General features: G+C 39.8%; 2 protein-coding genes across 12 annotated transcripts in view; both read left to right on the forward strand.

The window, feature by feature from the left end:
• Positions 1-9,243, forward strand: part of SPATA13 (spermatogenesis associated 13) — a 149,314-nt gene extending 140,071 nt beyond the window's left edge. For all 8 annotated transcript variants that reach the window (XM_061457641.1, XM_061457636.1, XM_061457639.1 and 5 more), the window contains 2 exons: positions 3,903-3,977; positions 5,207-9,243. In XM_061457641.1, coding sequence (XP_061313625.1) covers positions 3,903-3,977; positions 5,207-5,388 — 257 coding nt within the window. In that variant the 3' untranslated portion in view covers positions 5,389-9,243. The remainder of the gene's footprint in view (positions 1-3,902; positions 3,978-5,206) is intronic.
• A 2,755-nt stretch (positions 9,244-11,998) lies between these two features.
• On the forward strand, positions 11,999-18,251 carry LOC133271531 (complement C1q and tumor necrosis factor-related protein 9A-like). 4 transcript variants are annotated; one of them, XM_061457678.1, is made up of 5 exons: positions 12,009-12,209; positions 12,734-12,885; positions 15,239-15,430; positions 16,719-16,781; positions 17,375-18,251. In XM_061457678.1, exons 3-5 carry the CDS (start codon positions 15,265-15,267, stop codon positions 18,178-18,180), a joined length of 1,035 nt encoding a protein of 344 aa, XP_061313662.1. In that variant the 5' UTR covers positions 12,009-12,209; positions 12,734-12,885; positions 15,239-15,264; the 3' UTR covers positions 18,181-18,251. The 4 variants fall into 4 exon arrangements, with proteins under 4 accessions (XP_061313665.1, XP_061313662.1, XP_061313663.1 ...); XM_061457681.1 differs by lacking the exon at positions 12,734-12,885 and having other exon boundaries at positions 11,999-12,209; XM_061457679.1 differs by lacking the exon at positions 12,009-12,209 and having other exon boundaries at positions 12,253-12,885.
• The last annotated feature ends 220 nt before the right edge of the window (positions 18,252-18,471 follow it).

Here is an 18,471-nt window from a genome sequence, read left to right on the forward strand (position 1 = left end):
ATAGTAAAAATCCATCCAAAATCCTAGCACTCTTGTATGCATCATTAGCCCAAAACATCTGTTCATAAAGGACACTTTGTTATAAAGCCACACAGCAATAATTGTAGATTTATACTGTCCATGTTACAAAATCGCACCTCCTGTATCCAGGAGACCTGTACAGTTGCATGGTATCATTAGTTACAAACCCAACAGTAGCACCACTGGGCAGTTTATAGAGAAATGAAGCCTATCCTTCAGTGAGCAGGAATAAAGGTAGAAATTCCTAGGATCAGCTCTAGACTGTGCCAGTGGGACACTCTAAAGACAGTGTCTTCCATGTGAATATATATTTAGGACTGGATTTTTTTGGTGGTCTTTTTTTTTGGGGGGGGGGAGGCCAGAGGGGACTGATGATGGAGTGTGTGTCTCATTTTTCATGCTTCCTTTAAGATCAGTGACACTAGCTCCAGCAAAATTTCACTGGCAAAACACACACAAAGAAGAAAACAATGCTAATAAGAAAACTAATTTTCTCTCTAATATTTCTAAAGAAGTAAGAAAAATGTTAGTGCATCTGTGTGTTGACTGCAGGAGAGCTTACCCTTTTTGTAACACTCTTCAGGCTTAGGCTGTAGATGACAGCAGATTAAAACTGGAAATGCAGTGTAGTGGATGATGTAACTCAAAAATTATTAAAATGTAAACAAGATGCCAAATCTCATATTCCATGTTCACTTAAAACAACTGGTCAGAAGAAGAGAAAGACAAGAATAACCCTTGGATTACAAATTTAACCTTTTCATCTTAGTGGCTTTCTCATGTTTGGTACTGTTTTAAATGCAATAAAATAAGGCCTCCTCCGTGTGTTGTAGGCAGCCTGTAAGCTGAAAAAAATACTTTCAACTTTACCAATTCATACTCTAAAATCAGTTTTAACACTTCTCCATGGCACCAACTGTTGCAATTAACCCAAAATGTCTCCAGACTAGACCAAAATGAAGCAGCCACAGCTAAACTTTCATGAAACTTTTCCAGACCCAACTCTTCTGTGCTGAACATCATGATGTGATATTATGACCCTGTTGGGCACAGCACTGATGGCTTTTCACAAGTTGCTCTATGTGGAGTTTGTTCTGTCACCTTTTGCTCATGGGGATGGCTGGTGGCTGCCTTTCCTAATTCACCTAAACAGAACTGTAAACCAAAGTGGATATTGCAAAAGGGTGAAGGTGATCAGCAGGTAATAAAGCAGTGCAGATACATGCAGATGATGAGCATCCCAACAATCCCTCTTACAACAAAGTTACTGAAAGCCTCCATTCCAGAATATGAGAACAGTATTACAGTCATGTGGAAGGACAATATGGAATAAATCACAGCTCCTGCACTTCTGTGAGCAGGACTGAGCGAAAGAAGATAAAATGTGAGCATTTTCCATTCCCATCCTTTCTGAGGAGCATTCCTGAGCTCTTCAAATCTGTATCTACACCTCCTCCTGCAGTGGGTGCTTTATGGAGCACCAGAAGAGTGTGTTGAGTGGGCTAAATGCTGTATGTCAGGATGCTTCTGAGGCTCACACTAGTGCTTGCCTTGGGCAGCAGCAGGTCTGTCTTTTGCAGGCAGTGGGGTGTTACCACTCCTTCTAAGTGATGCTGCTGCAGAAATCCCCAAGCATGAGGAAACTGAAAAGCAGTAGCAGCTGTAGCCCTAAATGTCGTTATTTATTCCAGTGGGACCTCATGAAAACCAACATAGAATCATAGAATAGTTAGTGCTGGAAAGGACCTTAAGATCATCTAGTTCCCACACCCCTGCCATGGATAGGGGCACCACACACTAAGCCATGTCGCCCAAGTCTCTCTCCAACCTGGCCTTGAGCACTGCCAGGGATGGAGCATTCACAACTTCCCTGGGCAACCCATTCCAGTGCCTCACCACCCTTACAGTAAATAACTTCTCCCTTACATCTAACCTGAACTTCCCCTGTTTAACATATGATATTCAAAAGGGTACTCATTCAACAGTGGTGGCAGCGGCAGTGGTTAACAATGAGATTTGTAATAATGGCACTAACCCTTATTTAGGGCTGGGTCACAGATTCCCATGGTGCTGAGTATGAGGATTGCAAGGGAGGGTCCTTTGTGCTTGCTGCTCCTCTGGCACTGTGCAATAGAAGAAAATTCAGTATAAAGAGAAACTGTATTTTTTATAACGGCACATAGGCACGTGCAGTCTTTTTTGCCCATGTAACATCCAGCCTTCTGGAAATTTTTTCAAATGTTGCAACTCATTCTTCTGATGAACCTGTTTTGGGACATGTATCACGCACCAGAGGAAAGACAGCTGAGTTGCAATAGCTGATGTCCATCTGGTCTTGTGAGTCACAGTGGCTTGTTGTCTTCATAACTTAGAAACTGCTTCTTTTCTAAAATTTCTTCTTTTTCTTTCTTCTGCATAATTGAACATTTCCTTTAGCCAAAACCAGTGGAAAGGCGCCAGTATTCTCAACCTCAGGTTTAAATTTATCTTGTTGATTTTGTAAGCTATCTTGTTGGTCTTCATACAAAGCCTCTGATCTAACCACTCAGAGAACAAACACATGCTCTTCCAATTCAGAGCTGCAAATGGCATTTTACTTCTATTTTCAAAGACACTTTGGTGCTAGTCACTGTCTCCCAAACCATACCTAGCTTTTCTTAGCTTTTATGAATATATGGGAAGAGAAGGCCACAGCCAGAAAATTCTTCTCCAAACCACTAATAGTAACCCTAAGAAAGTGGTCTGACCTCTTTTGATGGAATTGCTTTTTTTTTTTTTAATGTTTCCAGGTTCCTATAAAGGGATAGATACCCTCCAGAATAAAATAAACTTCTGTTATCCCAAAATTATACCTCAATGCTGTTTTATTGTTAGTTAATAGGCTAATTTGTAATAACTTATTCATAAGTTGAAGCTTGAAAAAGTAGAGGAATTTTAAAAGTGTAGGGAAGTATGGGAAGATGCAAAATAGAACCAAACCAGATGCTTCTGACTTTGAATCACAACTGCTGTGCTCTTTATGTGCATATGAATGAAATGAAATGAAATGAATGACAGTGTGTGCACCCTGTTGTCTCCTTGTACAAATGTAACATATCCGTGTATCTCAGCTGTCTTGGACACAGGGAAACTGGACTGCCTGTACATGGGCTCAGATGACACCAGTCACTGGTGTCACTTTTCATAGCAGATGTCTGACATCCCTGTACTCAGCACAGATTAGTCATACACCTATCACATGATAGTAAATAGCATAGGGTTGGCCACATACTATAGCATCATGTAAGATATACAAATATGCAAACAAGCACATGAGAAACCAGAGTGAGACATCCAGTTCCAGCCTGATGCAGCCACAACCACATCACAACCTGCTTTGGTGTCTTTAAGATTATGTGATGCTGTCTCCTCTGGGTGGAGGCAAAGATACCCACATTTGTACTACTATAATACCAGTGACTTTGATTTGTTACCCCAAGTTAGCTTGGAATGAGTGAAAAAAGAAACGGATTCTGCATTTGTGATCTACTACTTGGTGCCTTGTAGAAATGTTAAATTACACTTTTATTTTTAAATCTCTTGTTATCTGGACTTGGCTATAGAAAGAACTTTTTAATGTGGTGAGTTCCCTACTGATTGCCATTTGCAGGAACTAGAAAGCAGCTTTTCCCAGTAATTATCAGGCACATGAATGTTCTTATTCTTATCCCAGTGAAAAAATCTATATGATGAAGTAAAACGTACTTCTAAAAATTTCATGTATATTACTATTAAGATTTAGTAAAAATTATTTGAAATATAGTTTACTTATTTGTTTTAATGTAATCAAATATTAGATACAGCATTTTTATACCAGTGCCTTAATTTACACTCTGACATAGGAATGGAAATCTCAGAAAACCAGAAGGTACAAGCCATGCAGAATGCCCGTAAGTCAAGACATGGAAAGATTAAAGGTGGGTGTTCAGAGATGCTTTACATATTTACTCAGTATTCTTTCTTCATGTTAGGAAATGGCTCAGTCTGGCTAAGGTAGGGTTCTTCAATCTTTTAAAAATGTTCATGGTTTATATGGAATTACATTGTTATTAAATAATTTCCATTAAGCTGTATTTTAATATCAAATTCCAATGCCTGTGTAAACTGTTTCTTAAGTATTCCTCAGACAGGCAAGTCAGTATTCTCTTTACTAGAGAAGAACTCAAGATGTAAGGCAAGCAGTTATTGAAGCATGTAAGAAAGCAGATGCAGAAATTGAATAAGAAATGGGGATTACTTATTCTTTCCTTTGCTTTTACTCAAACAGCTTGTTCTTCTTTGGCAATTCTGTGCTTTGTTAGAAATTCCTTCTGCAAGCCACACATTGCTGTATTTGTGATAACACACTAGAAAAGGTTTCCTTCTCTCCTAGGTTAGGATGGACTAGAAATGTGTGACTTTGGAAACAGCTTTTTTATTTCTTTTCTCTCTCACAAAGAAGTATGTTGTGATTTTGTCCTTTTCCATCTTAAAGCAAACTTGAGTAAATCTCTAGTATGTTGAGAAAATAAATTGAGAAATTTGGACCAAATTAAGCCTGAATTTAGGAGTGATGGAGTTGATGTTAAGTGGTCCTCTGCTCCCTGGCAATAATATTATTAAAGCATTTTCTCTTTATCAATCACTAGATACCTATCAAACCTGACTATATTTTCAGGGAGTGGCTGAAAATTGTGATCAGGAGATTCTGTTCAGAATGCACAAAGGTCAAAGTCTGAGAATATTGCCAGGAAAAACATTTTCAGAATGGAATAAATAACAATTTTTTCGTAGCAATATTTTACCCACCCTTATTCTGATAGTTGACTGAAATGCAAGTATCTACTGTGTTAAGTTATTCTTTGAAAAAAACAGAATTTACTTGTATAAACAATACAGCCAGGCTACATGAAACTGCAGCTTATATTTGGTAGTTCTGTAATGTTATTTTTAGTGGTGTTATTCTCTTCTTTAGCCAATCAATGCAGCAGTTAAAAAGTCTAACATCAGAAAATGTTAACCATTACTAGTGCTTCCATTCAGGATCATGGCAAAATTTATACCGCCTTTACTGACCATTGAGTTTGCCCCATGGTCCTGTGCAATTTTCCCAGTATTGAAAGCTCTGCTAACTGTCTCATGCTTTCTGAAACTGTTCCTTTTGCAGGTGTAAGCTATAACGGCTGTCCTGTGCCTCCCCCACACCAAAGCCTGCATCCTATTCATCAGCGCCACATCACTGTGCCTACTAGCATCCCACAGCAGCAGGTTTTTGCCCTGGCAGAACCCAAGCGGAAGCCATCCCTCTTCTGGCATACCTTCAACAAACTCACCCCCTTTAAAAAGTGAGAGACCAAGGACCTGGGAAGGACATCGTCATGGTGGGAGACTTGCTCCAGAGAAGGACCTTGGGGACATAGTGGAGCTTATTTGAGCTCAGTGAATCTCCAGTTACAGAGGCAAAACCTTGACCTCCCTTGAGCCAGAAATGCAACCTTTGGCTAGAAGAAGAATGAAGTTTCTTAAGACAGCTCTGAAGTCAATGTTGCCAAGTGCCAGCATTGCTGATGAAGAGCAGTCTCCTTTCTGACAGAGACAACTTGCTGTCACTCTGAAGCAGCAGTATTTGATCATTGTTTCTTAGTTATGTTGAAGTAGCGATGGAATCATTCAGGTCTTTGTAACATTTCATTTTTCTTAACCTTGTATTGATGGCCAAATTTAGGATAGGGAGGAATTTTTCCTTAGTGGTGTATAAGCAAGGAATCTTAGGAGAGTTTTCTCCTTCCTTTTGGAGCACTGAGGTGAGACCACCTATTAAAATCAGGTGGAGACATCCCATGCCATTAGCCAACCATTGCAGAATTCAGTGCACCCTAATCCTTGCTGTATTTTTCTATTAAATTGCCAGATGGCAGGAGAACATTCCACAAGGCCTTACCATATTCCAGATTGGAACAGGGAAATTTTATTCTGTCATATAGAAACATGAACAGAGTGTGAAATCGGCTATAAAGATATGTGTGCATTTATTGCACAGAAGTGGAAACAAGAGGATCCCAGGGCATCTCAGAATGATTAATTTCAGTCACAGCAATATACTACATGCATGTAAGCTTTTCAGAATGGAGCTTTTATATCACTTTTTGCACACGTCTTTGCCTGGGAGATTCTTCTTTATATTTCCAACATGCTTATTTCTCCGTGTAAAAAGTATTTTTTTGTTTTCTAACAAAGATAATGTGAATGTACAAAGTCAAGAGTTGAGACAGTGTGTGCTGACTGCTGGCTATGTTACATAGTTCTCACACTTATATTCGTATAGCTTGACTTAGAAAGTGAATAAGTAGTAATGTAAATATATTGAAGTGGTCTGGATTCATGCTCTTTATACACAGTCAGTTGACAATGGGTTTCGACCAATTCTCTTCACAAAGAAACATAAATCCTTACTGGAGGAGACAGAGAAACTCTGTGGACCAGAGGCAGATTTTTGTCTCAAAGTCTCTATTGGAAGGGGAGAACCTGACTAAGATTGATTAAGGTCAGCTCTGGCCAGCATCTGCAATACATGATTTGCATTGCTATGATTTGCCTATGATACGAAGTTGATTTGGGAGAATAACGTCTAAAAAGCCACCAGGAAGAAACAGGATCTTGGTATTTTGCAGCACTGATCATTTCTGCTTTGATAGCTGTCATTAAGAATGACAAGACTGCTGGTGATATGGAAGGAAAGTAAGACTTTGTATGTTTCAGAACTGATTTGCTATGAATGTCTTTACAGTGCTTTATCCTATGCTGCTGATTAAGGGCATTATATGATGATAAGGATAGATCCAAGGGTATTCTTTGACAATGGACACAATCAGCTTTGTCATGAATCTGTAATATATGAAGAACAAACAAGGGGCTAGAGGCCAGGCATCTTAACAGCAATGTAAAAACGCCTTATTTTAATCATGTATTTGTTCCTACTACTATTGTTACCTCTATTCCTTTTTTTATTGTCAGTGTTGTGAAGCTCACTGGTCATTAGATTTTGTGATTTAATAACTTTATGGCAACTTCTGCAAAGCCCAGGTTTGTGGTTTTGATTTTAAAATAAGTCTTTTGACAGCTGTACATTTCAAATGCCTTGTGTACATAGGTCAGCAATAATGCAAAGACTGGATTCTCAGACGGATTGTTCACTGCATAATGAACTTCCTTGCTTGTGCTTTCCCATAGTGATGCAAGATGACCTGAAACAGTTAAGAACAAGCTATTTCTGTTCAGATTTTTGTTTTTTTTTTTTTTGTTTTTTTTTAAGATAATTCTAAATGCTCATTTAAACATACAGAGCAGATTTCCAAATGCAGGCATGGATGCGTGCCCTTTCCCTTAAATGAGTAACCCTTTTGTGTTTCTTGCATAGCCATTTTTGTGGCTGTATACCACATTCAGGCCTGCAAACCAAAGCGATGCATGTACTGTGGAAGTGGAGATTATGTTTTTCATAATCACATTTCAAAAGACTTTTTCTAGATGCAAAAATGAAGTGTCTGAAGTTGGATTGCAGGGCTCCCCCAGAAACTTTCCCAGCCAGACAAGAAGATGTTAGGAGATCCACACTTACTTACACATGTGTCCTTGCTAAAACCTACTTCCTTCCATGCTTTGTGTCTGCCAAGCGCTGGAGAAAAAAGGAGGTATTTGGATGTATCTTCTGACATGTCAGTGCCCATTGAGGGTCTTCCCACATACTAGTGCTGGTGCCTTAGCCCTAAAAATGAACAGAAATGTTTGCATATGGTTTTGGATGCAGCAGTTTTTTTCTCATGAATCAAATGTCAGAAATACAAAAAGCAAATGTTTCATGGTGCAGATTACTCAGGAAAGTTTTACATATAGTGCCCTACGTAAAGGCATGGTGGTTTTATAATACTCTATATCTGTTTTTGCAATCTGACCTTGCAGCAGATTAAGATAAAATATAACAAGACAGACCAAAATCAGACCACACCATAATCTTTTAAACAAATTATAGTTAAAGGAAAACACACAATTACATTATCCAACAGTTAAGACAAATATTTACTTGGGGATCAGCCTGACTTTAGAGTCTGTGGGAAAAAGAGCTGCAACTACTAAAATGTAAAAGTTTGTATTCTAGCAGCTCTTGTCTTGATTCTCCTTCTAATGACAAAACTTATATATGATCAGAAAGGTATGACAGCAGCTTCTGCTCTTTTGCTCTTTCTTTGCAGGCTTTAAGTTACCATGAAAAGTTTTAGGGCAACTACTAAGCATATTTGTGCCTCATTTAGATAAAGCACGGCCAGAGCCTTCCTGACGGCCTGCTGAGCAGATAACCTCAGACTTTGTGCATAAGATGCAGTGAAATGTAATTGTCCTCAAATGTGTTCCCACTGAGTTAGGAAAATGCCAAACCATAATTGCACCTAACTCAAAGCATTTGATGTATAAAATAATAAGATTGTTTTACAAGTGGCTCTTGCCATGCTAAATTGCATATTGAGTTTTAGTGGTCAGTGTAATAATGGAGTTCAAAGACAGACTACTCAAATGTTCCACAGTTTAGTTGTCTTTTGAAAATAATTATAACAGAGTTTTGGAGCCAAAGGTCCTCGTCCATAGCTAACACAGTACCTTTCTTTGACTGCCTTTCTGCTTTCTTTTCTATACTTGTGGCATTTGTGTGTAGGAGATGCCTTCTGAACGATCTCTAATTTAAAACTGTTTGTTGTAAATATTAGGGATGACATTCGTATATATTTTTTTTTTTTGACAAGTGTTTTGTAACATTTTATCTTGCATACGTTGCTTTGTGCATCTTACCATCTGTGTGCTGTTACGCATGTTGTAAGTGAATTGTCCTGGCTACAGAGCAGATGAATTGGCTGTTGACAGCTGAAGTACAATGTGTAGGACTCCAGTAGTTTGATGTACATTTGTTCAGAAATAATTGCATTACAAGGTTTATTTACTCTTGGAACATTGTTTGTCAAATGAATCTATTTTCTGGAAATAAGTACAAACTTACATTCCCATTATTTTTCTCTTATTGTACATGTTTGAATTAAATAATGTACAAGGCTGAAATTCCTCAGCTGTGTCTTATAAAACTTTATTGTCCAGTTTTAAAATGTTTGTGGAGTTTTTCTATTGTCTACAAAATATTCCCTGTGATGCAAAAATGTATCAACTGTTGTATTTATTATTTTAAAGCAAAAAACCAGTTACTTAGTTTTCCAGTAACAGCTACAGTACTTTCCAGCACAAGTTCATTTTAACAACTCCTAAACCTGATTCTGGGGTTGCATCATTGCTCAGACAAAAGCCATCCTTGTTATTGCCCAGCCGTGTGCCTCCAAGATCACTCTGCTTTACCTTGTCCGGCCAGACAGCTCCCACAGCACCCCTTGAAAGAAAATGCAAATGCAGCTTCTGTATTAATAAAGCTCCTGCTAATGGAGCATGGTGACAAGTACTGTAGTCCAGGTGGGGAAGGACAAATGCTCATTTTCTTCGGAACAAAAGCAAAACCTTTTGAAAGGGTTCACCCAAGAGATACGTTCTGTAAATGTGTGTGAAGAGGCTTACCTGTCTGCTTGTTAGAGCAATGGGCAACACTGCTGGAGATTCAGCTTACTGCTCTGATTCAGGGAAGTTATTCCTTTCTCACTATTCTGACAGAGCAGGAGACTACATCTGAAAGGCACGTGTGTGTCCTTCCTGCTCAAAGCTGTGTCAAAAACTGTTTCATGGAGACACATGAGCTTTAACACACTTCTCTGAAATCTTCTCATCAAAAATGCTTTGGTGAGATCAAATGCTGGTAAGAATAGCTGGGTTTGCCAGATCTTTCCCCCTCCTTCCACTGTCCAAGCTCTTATCTCTGTTTCTTGGTTTGCCTCAAAGCTGAGAGTTTCCCAGGCCTCCCATGTGTGCTGAGTGCTCCCAGATCAAAGTGAAAGGCACGGTCAAGCACTTAGTGAGGTAGATTGGATGACTGAAAAATATACCTTGAGCAAACACTGGAGCAGGACATTGTGCTCAACAGGCTTTCTAAGGAGCCTGCAATTCTTCTGGCCATGGTGAGCTCAATCGTGCATTTTACTTTATGCTTTGCAGTCAGGCTGAATCCTGAAAATTGCACATCACGTAAGGGAAGCATGCAAACATTTAGTGTGTTTCTGAATGTTTTTCAAAATTCACTTATTCTAATTAGCTAGAGAACATGTAATCGTGAGAATATGTCAAAACTGTATGAACTGTCAATATATGGGGGATTTTTAATCTTAGGTCTGTGTTAGGTTCAGTTCACTGCAGTCAGAACTGACTTCTGGTTTCTAGGTGAGTACTGAGGGCTGAAGCTATTAGGTATTTAGGCTCTGGTTTCAAAAAAAAGACTTGTGCATGTATGTGTTTATACATATATATGTATATATTTACACCCCCTCTATATACTTCATATGGCACCCCCAGATGATGTCTCTGCTGGCATCTAAAGCAGGTTGCAGCAGACAAGTGATCCACACCCATTGCACCCTCCCTCTGTTTATGTTACATCTTGCATTTCTGTTGTGCATCTTGGCAGGGGGTGGAGGGGGTAGGACAGCAGACAATATGGGGTGATGATACCTGGCAAGGTTTTACCCAAGCAATTTTAATGTTTTAAACATTCAGGGTGGGCCATCAGCCCAGTTTGTGACAGACAAACCATTCCAGACAGGTGAAGGTTGAAAGCTGTCCACATCTCTGGGGTCTGGTGTCAGCCAAATGCAGAAGGGCAGATCTGAGAGGGCAGAGGTTAGCAGAGCAAAGACTGCCATTGCCCTTCCAGGGCTCAGTTTCGCTTGGACAAGAAACACAAGATGATGTAGGATTTATCGACTCTTTGATTTTTGGAAAGCTGAAACTGCTTCAGGGAAAAGGAGGAGCACCAGGTGCTCCTGAGGGACTTTGCTGGCAGAACAAGGTACATACCAAATTCCTCGCTTCCACATTGGAAATAAGAAGGCAGACAGCTCAGTACATGCACTGAAGTGAACTGTCAGTAGTCATATTGGCTAAGTACAGTTAACCTTGGCCTTTGTCTATAAGCATATCCAGACATTGAGATGGCGACTCATGAAGCACTGAAAAGGTATCTAGAAGGTGCTCTGCTAATAAGGTTGGGTATAGCTTCTTCTAATATCCATCTATCTCATAGGCATTACCACCATATTCAGCTTGTAACAAAGGCAATTAGCACAGCAGTCAATCTAAAAATCCCTGCATCTTCTGCCGTTCAGATGCAATGTTTTTTTAAGAGCAAATAGTGAACTTTTGCTACTATGAAACTATCTCTAAGACATAATTCTGTGATGATACAAGGCACACAAAAAAGCACCTAATATTAATGTTTGCCTTTAAGGCCATTCTTACAACAGTTTTCTTGGTTCTCTGCTAAGAAAGCATCAAACCAGAGTAATTCCAGAATCCATCAGGGTAGATGTAACTAATGAATTATGTCATTCCACCTCAGGATTGGGACAGACAGATGATGACTGTTGTCACTGTAAAATTCACAGCCTCTTTTGGGCCAGTGTGAGAACCCTGCCACCCCAGGACCGCTGCTGTGCATGCCATGTCCCCAGAGGCCCCCAGTGCTATCCCCCCAGAGCCATCAGCTCTCCCATCATGGCTTTCATTTCTTCTTCTCAATTAGCACAGCAGCGAGGCTAATTTGGCTGCAGAAGTTCATTCAAGTAGAGCAGCTAATTGCTGCACATTGTCCTTCCTCAGAGCACGGTAGAGGCAATGTCCCAGATACAAAACCGGGCACCATAACGCTTGCAATATTTCCTTATTACCGCAGGGTGGTGGTGAAGACCTTAGTGAACACAATTCACTGCTGAGCTGCGCGGTAACGTAACCTCACATTCGACACGTGACCACACACGTCATATCTTCGCAGTGTGGGAACCGCCTCGGACGGTGTTTTCAGTCCCTTGCACCAACAGGGGTGAATTGAGGCCACGTCCTGTAACACATTAACTCCTGTTACTATTGGTTTTATCCTTCACTGTTCACAAGCATCATTTAAGGAGTTGATACGCTCAGTTGCTTTACTTCCACTAGTCCTTAGACAGCAGAAGTTGCAGTAGTTTCAAGAAGACACAGTTAAGTATCAATTTATGGCTTCTTCAAATTTAGTTACAAATAGTAGATAATTTAGTAGCACAAAAGCTTTGACTGATGCTTGAATGGCTAGGTGGAGAGCCTGCTAATTACACATGAAAGGCTTTCTTTGGCATTCAGTTTATTTACTTTAATTCAACTTGGTTGCTTTTTCGTAATCACCTAATATTTGTAATGACATGTTCACAGCATTGTTATTTGTAATTTCTATAGTCTTTTTGTCAGTAATTCTGTTGTAAATTGCTTGATACATGAACTAAATTTATTACATGTTTTTGCAGCACAACAATAGTAAAAGACATGCCTTCCATCCTACAAACCAACCAAGCTAATATTTGTGTAATGTATTTGTATAATGGAACAGGCAAATCAAAGCCTGACTAATCCACTTTAACAATTTTCTTTTGCATAACAGCGGCGAAAGCCAAAGTACAGGGCACTTCAGCTTGATATTGGAATAAATAGGAAGATTCCACTTTAAACCTCTGTTTTAATTATTGAACAGCTCTCAAAATTAAATCACTGACCTTTGAGAATTTAGTGACCAAACAAATGCTTGTCATCAAGGCACATATTTGGAGCTCACCTTCCTTTACATGAAGCTTTTATGCTGTGCTTAAAGATGACCAAGAACACTGCAAGTACAAAGTGAATGAGGTAAGATCAGAGATCCTATATATGTGATGAGGTAGAGATGATGATGTTGATGTCAGCTTGTGGAAAGGAGTGCATGTGTGGGGACCAAACTATCTATTCCTTAGGCAAGACACACTCCCTTCTTAGACAACTGGGAATGGTGTTTTTTGTCAGTGGACAAGGACTCTCAGGCTTCTCCATGGCGTGCATCATATCCTAACAACATCATACAGAGCAATTCTTCCTTTTACACTCCCCTGGGGTCCTCTTACTAAGGCAGTAAATGAGTTCAGAAGTAGCAAATATTTAATTTATTTTCAGCTTTAGTTCTAGCCAGCAGCAGCAGACAAAATGGGATTTTGCTGCTGGATTTTTTCAGCATCGCTCTTTAGACCATTGGCAAAGTCACCATAAATCACATTTCCAACAATGGCTGCAAAATAGGGAACTTTTCTAAAGACAGAATAAAAAGATTAAGAAATGTGTACCAAAATTAAGGTCTTCCTCTGTAAATTAAGTTCAAAGAATATTTAGATCAAATATTACTAACAGGGTGTAATTATTCTTATTGACAACATACTAGTCTCTCCCTACATGGTATTTTGCTGCACTGCTGTGCAGTGTTTCACAAGACTGAAAAATGGTGGTGAAGAGATTAAACTAAAGACATATTTTTTTTTAGTCAATACTAGCTCATATTTCAAAAGGAATACTGATCTTAGTATAAAGTTCTCATTAATGAAAGAACCAATTCAAACGCCAATTATGTAAAATTTACTCATTCAATCACTTTTATGTGTATAAGTACTTAACCTGTATAGCTAAAGCTTCTGTGCATTAGGGCTTTATGAATATTAATTCAAATAAAATGTGGCTATTTGATTTTTTGTTCCTCAGACTAATATCTTCCCATTAATTGCTCTTACACTCACTTAAATCAGTTGTGTCCAGAATTAAGTACTAATTTGCTTTGGTGGGCCTACATTAAAAGACATTATATAGGAAAGACACCAATGAAAAGACAAGATGGACTTTAAGTAGCATGGTTACATGAAGGGGGAGAACCAGATTAAAGACTTGTTTTTGCCAAAAAACTCTCTTATTTGATCCCTCACATCTTTGCCCTCATCTCACCCTGCTCCCGCTCTGACACCCTCTAAGATCATTCAACCTATTAACCCAGTAGATGACTAACTCAAATTAAAAAAAAAAAAAAAGGAAAAAAGAGAGAGAGAAAGAAAAAGATGATTTCTTTGTGCTGAATTAGGAGGTTGAACTGCCCTAGCTACTCCTCCAGCACCTAGGAGATAAGAGGTACAACTCTGCAGTCACAAATAGATACAGGGAGAAGTGTGGATAGAAAAGTGAGCATTAAGACCTCTGCTGTTTTTTCATTATGTTTGACTAGCTCAATTATTATTCCTTTAAGAAGCTGTTAGACAGATACTGGGTTCTAACTGGCTAACACTGATAAAAGTTTGGAGCTTAGAGAGACGGGTTTCCTTACAGACTCCAAACGCATAAGGTGCCAATTGATAGGAAGTCTTTGAAATAGGAAAGAGGAAGCTGGGAGATGTAGACAGGCTTCTGTATGGCTCTGAAAGTCAGCAATGGCCATGAAATAGCTCCTCTCTGGGCACTGTTCTGGCTATAGGAATGTACAAAGAGGTTTATGAACAAGGAGAATGATTATATATTATGTAAGCAAAACTACAGCTCAGGGAAACAGGGCATTGTATGAATCCTTGTGTATGAACATGGGATTGCTGGTCCTACCAATTCACACCCCAAGACTTGATATTTTGACTGTCGATTTGGGCTTAGGACAGCAACAACATTAATATTAGTATACTTACTTGTAGACTTGCCAGGCATTGGGGGTCTTAGAGCTTTGGTTGGAGTAAGACAGGTCATTGGAAGTTCTTTAGCTAACAGCCACTGCAAGTGTATATTCTTTGCTGTAATTGCTGGGGATGGGGGTAGGTGAGGAGAGGTGATCACTTTCGCCCAAGATACCTTTTTATTATGACCTTGAGATTTGGGTTAAATTCAGCCAAATCCATGAAATCTAGTCTTTATCAATGCACTCATGGTTTAACTATAACAGGAATAAGGAGTATTTTAAATTGTGTAAAGCTGAGTTAATATTTCAAATGAATGACACCATGGCTGATATTCCCATTAAATTATTATTTGAAATAATACTCAGAAATCTCCAGGACTGTACTTAATGCTATATAGAGACCTATAAATAATGAAAAACAAAACAACAGGCATGGTGAAAAGCCATTTCCTTTTGTTCCTCCCTCCACCATGCTGCACTTCCTTATAAGGTAGACTTAGGCAGATGTACTTTTCTCTCTTAAATTTTCAGCCAAAATCATATAGCCCATCTAAAGAATGAAAAGCTGGATTATACTGCTGGCTGTTGTAGTCAGCACAGCAGAAACACAAAACCAGGACATCTGCACCCAAGGGTATCCTGGCATCCCTGGCAATCCTGGGCACAATGGCATACCTGGTCGTGATGGACGTGATGGTTCAAAAGGTGACAAGGGAGATAGAGGTACTGTCTTCAAAATAAATTATTTCATGTATCAAATGCAATGTCATTCATTCCTGAAGCTGTCAGTAGTCACTACATTAATGAGATTATTCTGCCTAGACTTCAGAAAACATTTCAGACATTGTCTTTGACTTGTTTGAAGAAGGAAATATAAAGAAAGACCTAATAGTGAAAGCAAGATGGCTAAGACTATGGAGAGACCAGGTCAATTGGATAAAAACAAAAGAAAAGACTTTGCTTTCCACTTTGGGAAAATTTTAAAGCCTGTAAACCTACTCCTACATCTCTTATAGCAATTGTATTTCTGTGAAGAGCTTCAAGCCCAGTAAAAAAACACCCAAGAACTGATACCTTGTTCAGTGTAACAACAAGTATGTAGTGGCAAGAAGATTTCTCTTTTTTATCTGTATTTTACATTTGTAGGACTTGCTTCTGAGTGTGCCTACTTGCTGTAACTCAAGAGGCACTAGAGGAAGTTCAGGAATAGAGACTATTGAGAAGCAGGATAGGATTCATGTGTACTGTAACAGGCTTTAATAAAGATTTGTGTGTGATACTGAAGACAGAGGTAACCTTCTCAGCATCCTAAAGCTAATAATTCCCATAGTATTTTAAGCCTTAGCTTAATGATGGCCCTTGTATTCATGCTGAAATATCAAGACCAGGGTTGCACAAAGTGGTAAACCTGTGGGCATGTGGAGGGAGATATAACACTTCATCTGAAGTGTCACAATCCCAGAATATAAAACACAAGACAAGTGCAAATCTGTTCACAAAATTCTGGGGGAGAACTTTTCCTCAACAGGCTTTATGTTAGGTCAGCTATTGTGTGGCATCATGGAGATGGCATTATGGTTTAATGCCTAAACCAGACACTGTCATCAGGGGCCTGGTTAACTCAGCTGCACAATTCAATCTGGATCAAACTTGTCCTTATCAGATAAACCCTTACACCATGGTATCTTCCATGGATCACAGCAACAATAGGACAAGAGGTTTTCACACTGGTGGTCTAGACCAGGGTGTAGCTCCTCTACATACTTCAATAACCCTAGGATTCCCTCTGTCTCAAAAAAGCACTGTCCTCAAGCAGAGTTTCTGTGCTGTGTGTCAGTCTCTCCATATGATAAAAGTACCAGCACTGGCACCCATTAAAAATCAGGAATAAGACTACTGTTTACATTACTGCTTAGCCAGCCTTGAAGAGGAAGGATTAGAGAAGGATTCATGCAAAGTTTCCCAGTAATGTAATTGTTTAATGGAAATCTGTTTTTCTCTTTTGTACTAGGTGAAGCAGGACCTCCTGGCAGTCCAGGAAAAGACGGTGCAAATGGCGAGAAAGGCGAACGAGGTCAGAGCAGAAGTGTTTTAATTTATTGTTTATCACCTGCTGCCCTTGTGTTTGTGAGCACTACACATTCTAGCTGTAGTGAAAGTACCATAAAGGCTAAAATACCTTTTCCAGGAGTAATAGAGGCTGCACAGAGATGCTGACAATAAAAGAGGAATTTGCCACCACCAATTACCCCTGCTGCCTCTGATGCCCTGCAACTTGTTCACTCAGCCTGTTATCCTACCTTCCTTATCTCTGATCCTTTGTTAGCTGCTGAGGAAGACACTGCATCTGCAGTTACCTTAAGAAAGTGAGGATCCTGTAGCCAAGAATTCAGCTTCAGGGAAATGGACTTTAAAGAGAAACTGTAGAAGTTAAAATTATTACACTAAAAATAGATGCTGTATATATACTTCATCTGTTTAGCCGAACTATGTGTATGCAGCATGTCTCCTTGTCAGGTGGACATATATGAGCAGAGCAATTTGTGCATAAATGCAGGGAGTCAGTCATTGAGCTAGTGGTATCACATCATTTCTGCACAAATTCAGTAACCTGGGTGCTGGACTTGCACATCTATACAGTAATTCTCTTTTTCTTTTTCCATTTAGGAGCAAATGGAACTGTTGAAGAGAAGGGGAACAAAGGAGATAAAGGAGAAAGAGGACGACCTGGGAAACTGGGACCGAAAGGAATTATAGGGTCAGTGGGTTACAAGGGTCAGAAGGGAGAGCTGGGACTGCAAGGACAAAAGGGGTTAAAAGGAGACATTGGGCCCATAGGTCCAAAAGGGACAAAGGGTGACATTGGCCATCCTGGAAGAGTTGGCTTCCCAGGACCAATTGGCCCAACTGGTAATCCAGGTCCTAAAGGTAATACTGGAGATCTTGGGCCACAGGGTAATCCAGGAGTTCAGGGGGAAAGAGGCTTGAAAGGAGACAGAGGAGATAAGGGGAATGTAGGTGCCCCAGCAGTCCTGCCAAGAAGTGCTTTCAGTGTCGGCCTTACAATCACCACCAAATTTCCCCCTCCAAATCGCCCGATCAAGTTTGACAAGGTACTGTATAATAGTCTAAATGACTACAACTCAGCTACTGGCAAATTCACCTGCAAATACCCCGGTGTTTACTATTTCACCTACCACATCACTGTCTACTCAAGGAATGTCCGAGTAGCTCTAGTTAAAAATGGCATCAAGATGCTGCACACCGTGGACAGGTACCAGAGTGGAGAGGACCAGGCTTCAGGAGCTGCCATCCTGGAGCTACAGGGAGGAGATGAAGTGTGGCTGCAGGCTCACCAGGGAGAGACTTTTAACGGGCTGTTTGCAGATGCTGATGATGATACCACCTTCTCTGGGTTCCTCCTGTTCAGCACCTCTGACCTGCTGGAGCCGCTGCCATCGCCTGCCATGTAACTCCATGTTATCTGGGAATACGATGTGTCTGTGTCCTTCAGCCCTCCCTAATAAAGTTATCTGCTGTCCGATTTCGGCTGGATTCCATAGAAAACAGAAATCAGCCAGAGAAGTACATTGAGGGCCGAAAGGGAGACATAGGAGTGTAGGGCAGGTTGGGACCAGCTAGGCATCTCCCTAAAAGTTGATTATTTTTTATGTTTGTTTTCGTTTTCTTCTGTTTTCCTTTTTTACTGAAGTCATCACATTGGGAAGGTGTAGGTTCACACTACTTGTATCTGTAGGAAACCA

This window comes from Pezoporus flaviventris, unplaced genomic scaffold (assembly GCF_033815535.1).
Source record: "Pezoporus flaviventris isolate CSIRO_AGI_PZ_B2104156 unplaced genomic scaffold, CSIRO_AGI_Pfla_v1 ptg000025l, whole genome shotgun sequence".
Classification (NCBI taxonomy): Eukaryota; Metazoa; Chordata; class Aves; order Psittaciformes; family Psittacidae; genus Pezoporus; species Pezoporus flaviventris.